The sequence below is a fragment of the Cervus canadensis genome, chromosome 26 (genome assembly GCF_019320065.1).
Source record: "Cervus canadensis isolate Bull #8, Minnesota chromosome 26, ASM1932006v1, whole genome shotgun sequence".
Lineage (NCBI taxonomy): Eukaryota > Metazoa > Chordata > Mammalia > Artiodactyla > Cervidae > Cervus > Cervus canadensis.
In genome coordinates, this window is record NC_057411.1 from 2,872,049 (window position 1) to 2,878,375 (window position 6,327).

The 6,327-nt window shown below is 41.3% G+C and overlaps 1 protein-coding gene across 1 annotated transcript in view; it reads right to left on the minus strand.

Moving 5' to 3' along the window:
• CHIC2 (cysteine rich hydrophobic domain 2) overlaps positions 1 to 6,081 on the minus strand; it is a 54,961-nt gene extending 48,880 nt beyond the window's left edge. The window contains exon 1 of the mRNA XM_043447613.1: positions 5,593 to 6,081. Coding sequence (XP_043303548.1) covers positions 5,593 to 5,711 — 119 coding nt within the window. The 5' untranslated portion in view covers positions 5,712 to 6,081. The remainder of the gene's footprint in view (positions 1 to 5,592) is intronic.
• Between the last annotated feature and the right edge of the window lie 246 nt (positions 6,082 to 6,327).

Here is a 6,327-nt window from a genome sequence, read left to right on the forward strand (position 1 = left end):
AGGAAATCAGTCCTGAATATTCATTGGAAGGACTGATGCTGAAGCTGAAACTCTTAATACTCTGGCCACCTGATGCAAAGAACTGACTCATTGGAAAAGACCCTGATGCTAGGAAAAATTGAAGGCAGGAGGAGAAGGGGACAACAGAGGATGAGATGGTTGGATAGCATCACAGACTCAATGGACATGATTTTGAGTAAGGTCTGGCAGTCGGTGATGAACAGGGAAGTCTGGCGTGCTGCAGTCATGGGGTCGCAGAGTCGGACACGAATGAGCGACTGAACTGATCATGTGAATTTCAAGTTACAGTAAAATTTTGAACCAAGCTTACTACCATATTTCTCATCTCTTCAAGAAAGTTTACTCACTGAGAAGTTTTAGCACTTGGTCCAGTTAAGATATTGAGCACTTTTTTCTTTATAGTGTCAGAAATATGCTCAATGCTATGTTCTAAATCAAAGTAATTTCCTCTCAAATTATAAGGAGCAAGAAAAATCTCTGGGAAAATAATATCTACTTTAAAGAGACAATTTTCTCACAATCACCAAATTTGCTTTTTAGAAAAAGACAACCAGGGAATTTCCTGGAGGTCCAGTGGTTAGGACTCTGTGCTTTCACTGCCAGGGTTCAATCTTTGGCCAGGGAACTAAGATCTTGAAAGTGCAGCCAAAAATAAAAAAATAAAGTAAAAAATGATAACCCATTTATCTTACGAATGTGATTATAAGAGTTCTATTGCAAAATAGTTTGCCTTCACTCAGAGGTACAAAAGAAAAAGAAGAAAACAGTTATTCTTTTGACAAGTTTTACAAGATCCAAAGATGTATGGAATTACCTCATTTATTTACAGAACATTTCAGAACCCATCATATTCCAGACAGGGCTTCCCTGATAGCTCAAAGGGTAAAGAATCCATCTGCAATGCAGGAGACCCCAGATCAATTCCTGGGTCGGAAAGATCCACTGGAGAAGGGATAGGCTACCCACTCCAGTATTCTTGGGCTTCCCCTGTGGCTCAGCTGGAAACGAATCCGCCTGTAATGCGGGAGATCTGGGTTCGATCCCTGGGTTGGGAAGATCCCCTGGAGAAGAGAAAGGCTACCCACTCCAGTATTCTGACCTGGAGAAGTCCATGGACTGTATAGTCCATAGGGTGGCAAAGAGTCAGACACAACTGAGTGACTTTCACTTCACTATTCCAGACACCGTATTAAGTAGTGGAAAAATAAAAACCAGTAAGCATAATTCCTGCCTTCAAAGGACTATCCAGCTTTGTGGAGGAATATCAAGAAGAACCTTAAAAGTCTCCAGACAAAAAGTTTATTAAAAATGGAATATTTATGCTGAGTGGAGGTAAGGAGGTTAGAGTTACAAAAGTTTACAAAATTATTTAACTGAAGGGAATCTGTTACTTGAGCAAATCATATTCAGGTCTCCTGTTGCTTACCACAGCATGCAGTAGGAATCTTGGTCAGGTACATTTCAAGACAGAATTTTTTTTAACTCTACCATCTGAAAGGTCAATATATACTGAGGTGTTCTGTGATGTCTCCTATGCAAAAGTCCTATTGTATTCCAAAGTGTTTCCATGTTTTTTCAAGTCACATTTCTAAATCTTTCAATTTTCCACAGCTTACCTGAAATGAATGATAAAGAGAGTGATTTCTCACAGCTATCGATAAAAACTGGTAAAGGATGCAGAATTTTTGTGGACATGGTAGAAAGATTATACCTCAGAGGAAAGTACCCAAAGACACAGTAATTTAGTGAAATTAGAAGAGAATAACATTAGAAACAAACCTAGAAATAAGCTGGTTCTATGACAAGGCTTATATTAGAAGTCAAAAATTACACATTTCCTAGGGAGGCTCCAAGTTTGATTTTTATATGGGAGGGCATGAAATGAGATGGGAATTGATAATGTCAGTTATGATGACAGATTAGACATGAAATACTGGCCTAAAACCTAGTTTTAAATTCTAATTTTTATATTAAACACACTGCTATCATCACTGTGAAAAATCAAACTCTTCAACAAATGATAGTTACAAAAATTTATTCTACGGGGAAGAGAATGTCATAATTTTAAAAAATACTAACCAATTTTGCCAATTAACTCCTAATAAATTAATCACCTTTCCTTCATCTTCATTACATAATAGACTGAGAAGTACACACACACACAGAAAAATCTTTTAACTGAAGCGTGAGCTCACGTCTTTTAAATTACATGTACATAAAAATTATGCAATAACAGGAACTTATCATTTCCCTCTCTTCCTTCAAATACCACTTTTCCTCAAAATACTATTTTGTATAAGATTTCTTCCTATTGGAGCTGCCACCTTGTTCCATATTGCTACATGCAAATCCAAAAACAAAGGAAATTATTACACTCATTTAGAAAAATATCAAGAGAGAATACTGATCTTAATGGAAGTACACAGTTTAAGCCTGACCTGTGGTCAACATGAAAATACTAGAAACTACATTAAAGCAAACTTCATTTAGGCAAACTATACATTTTAAATACTTGTATCCCCAAAATCTGATTATGCCACAAAACTAACCAAGCCCTGCCTGTGTAGTAGAAAATGAAAGATGACTTACTTTCTCACATCACTAAAATGACATGTCGCATGTCATACGAGAATACAGTGATTTATAAAATAACAGTAATATTATAATATGATGTATGATACCATAGAGGGGAAAAGAGTAGAAATAATCAATCAGAAAGGTCTACTCAAAAGTGGAATCTGCCTCCAACTAATAAAAAAATTAAAAAAAAAAAAAAAAAAAGTGGAATCTGTGAAAAACACACATGAATGGATCTATATAGTTTCAGATTGATGTAGATTACAGATGATTCAATACATTACACTACATTCACTTCCAAACCAGTAAGGGAAAACAGCTCCGAGCAGCTCCTTAGTTAAAATAAAGGAGGAGCAGATAGGGCAGCTGCAGTGATAAGCTTAACCAGTAGTCTTTTAACTATTTTAATGGCTCTTCCCATTTATACTTGCAGGCAAGAGAAACTGAACATGCTCAACAGTTACAGCAACCCACAAATACCAATTTCAAAAACCATTATAGGTATTAACTGGCTCCTACTGGCATTGTATGCCTGTGAATGATACAAAAAGTTTTGTACTACTATTAACGGTACTTATCTATGTCACCACAAAACAGGATCAGGTCTTCAATGCAGAAGATTCTTATTAATTCTCCTTGAAATATTTCACACAATTTACCCTCATACAAATTGCCCAGAAATGGAAAAATAAGACTAAAGTGAATCACTATTAGGTTTGAGAATGGCAGTTGGATTTCTTAGTACTGTGCTTTATACCTATGTTTCTCAAAGAGGAACACTCTATGTGTGGATGATTAATAAAGGCTATATTTATTGAGCACAGTACCACACAATGTGATGAATTCTTTGCATGTACTGTCTCAATTAATCCTTAATTTTAACAATCAGGGACTACAACTAGCCCCATCTTAAATGAAGAGTCATAGATAAATAATTTACCCAAGAAGTGGCAAAGGGTAGATTTGAACCCAGAGCCTAGAACCAAAGTAACAGGAAAGAAAGTGAAGTTGTTGAGAGAGAGCACAGAAAAATTAACTTCTATGTAGAAAGACATACTGTTTATTCGGGGCATTTAGTTTCTCTTAATACTCTGGAATAGCAGTTTTTAATCCTGGCTACCTACTTGAGTCACTGGTGGAACTTTTTAAACTAGGACCTCACTCAGATACTTGGCTTTCACTGGGGCAATGACAAAAACTCCCCAAGTGGTTCTAATGGGCAATTAAGATTGGGAACCACTAATAATTCTCTCCTACTCTGTTAACCTCTGTAAGTAGCCAACTAAAATCAAATTTACTAATCACCTATTCGGTTCTGAGCTCTCTGACTTTTCCATCATGCCCAACAATGTACTTAGCTTTTCTTTTACTCAAACAGAAGAAACATTATAACTATAGCTGCACCTTTTAAAATAAAATTTTCCCAGCTTTTCTTTGATATGAGGAATTTAAGGAAATTAAGGTGGACAGATACCATGACGAAGTGTGAAAACCAATCTTTAAGCACTCCTTAGGTTTAAAAGAATGTATTAAGGTTCAAATAGTCAAACAAAACAAATGGCAGGCTCTGAGATATAAACATTTCTGTGATATATGTTAAAAAGATTTAATATCCCACAGTATTTGGCTGTATGTCTTAATTATGCTAGTGATGACACTTAAAATACTAAGTAACTGTTAGTACAGTGATAAATTTTATTGTCTTCTCATGGCACTGTGACAGAGATAATGCAGTGTTTTTATACTAAGTCACCAGAATATAAACTAACAGGTACTAAAGAAATCAAAGCATTACATAAGCACACCGAAACAACAATATGGCTGGTCATACCATGTTTTGAGACACGCAAGGATTTTGCTGACTGTCTTATATGAGAAGTCCTACTATTTCACTAAAAGTTATTCACTGCACATCCCACTCACCCTAAGCCAAAAATAAAATATAAAGTGTTCCAGGCAATTTCAAACTTACTGGCCCTTTGTATTTTACTACAAAGGTGAAGTGGAGAGATGTCTGACAAGCATGAAGTTTGACCTAGGATTTAAACAGAGCTCTAAAATGAAAAGGGATAAATTCTTCAACTTGTACAAAACTCTGAACTTCTCAAACATTACAAAACTTCCTGCTTCCGGACAGCTCATTATTTGGTTCAAGTCTTCACATTCCTTTATTAGTCATGACCTTTCAGAAAGTGCTCCTTCCTTATTGTTTGAATAATATCAGGCTTTTAAAATGTTGCCAACTGAACTTACAGGAACCCTTATCAAATGAAGAAGCCATCCCAGAGTTCATGCCCCAAGGAAGGACTTAGATTACAGAGAACCCTGAGTAACCTGAGCAGTGTGTGCCCATCACGTAGATTTTTAAATTATGTGTAAACATACATCATTCTGCATCTTTAATACATATGTTCATCCATACATTTTTTTATCATATACAATTACAGGAACTTGCATTAGTTCCGCAGAAACTGACTCTGCAAGAAACTGGGAAGACTTGTGGGTATGAGTGAAACAGACAAGACAGGGAACCACTCATTACTGATCGTCGCCAGGGTCTCACCCGGCCCAGGTCCGGTCTCTGAGCCATATGTCACTAGGCTCAAAGGCACAAACGAGCAAAGAGAACCACAGAGTAAATGGGTGAGAAAACTGTGGGAGGCACCTGAGAAATACGTGTATTTCCACCCCGAAGCTGAAGGGGTGGCCGGAAGGGCAGACCCTAAAGAATAACCTTCCTCCTGGGATCCGTCAGAGCGCCCAGGCCCGTGGGGCCTGCTAACAGGAGTGTGAGGGGACGCAGGGCAGCGTTTGTCCCCACTCCGGAGACAGAAACAAATGAAAATAAAACAAGTTCTCACTTCCTGGTCGCCTACTCTTCCCGAAGGCCTCAGACACTCGACGGACACTAGGGAGAGAAGGCCCCCGCGGAGTAAGAGGCCCACCCCAGCCCTGCACCTCCCGTCCTCGCCCTCGCCCTCCACCGGGCCTTACACGGTGACGTGACCGGAGCCGCGGACCACCACCGGGTCCGGCGAGTATTTGAGCAGCTGCTCTTCCAGGGCCCGCTCCTCGTCCTCCTCCTCCTCATAGATCTCGTCGAAATCCGCCATCCTGAGACTCCGAGACCCCCAGCCCGAAGGGGCCTGTCCAGAGGCTGAGGCCGAGATACGGGCTGGCGAGGCGGCGAAGGCTGAGGGGAGTCGCTGCCGCGGGCTCCGAGGCCGCGGAGTTCGTTCTGTGCAGTCTCAGCTTCGGCTACAGAGGAGATGGGGTCCTGGCCGTCGGCAGCGCCGCCGCCATTACCGTCAGCAATAACAACAACACAATGTCAACATCCGCCCAAGGGCCGACACCTCCACCAGCACTGCCGCGACCGCCGCAGCAGCAACTCAGGCAACCACAGCAACAGCCAGAGCCTCCCGCAGCGGGAGCACCCGGCTACGACATCGCGAGACTTCCCGGGAGTGCAGGCGGGCGGGTGAGCGGGCGCGTGGGAGCGAGAGCGCGCGGGCTGGCGAGCGGGAGCGCGCACGTGAGGCCTCGCGCGCTTCCCCAGGTCGCTTTCCTCCTCTTGCACCCGCGGTCTATTCCTGGAGCGCGCTCCCGCCGGCGCGGCCTCGCCCTCCAGGAGAAGAGTCGCTGACGCTTAAGGAGAATGTCTCTGGAAACTGGTGGTTTTGACCCGACCCAAAGAACAGGGTTCTGAGTGTCCAGTGGGGCACTTGG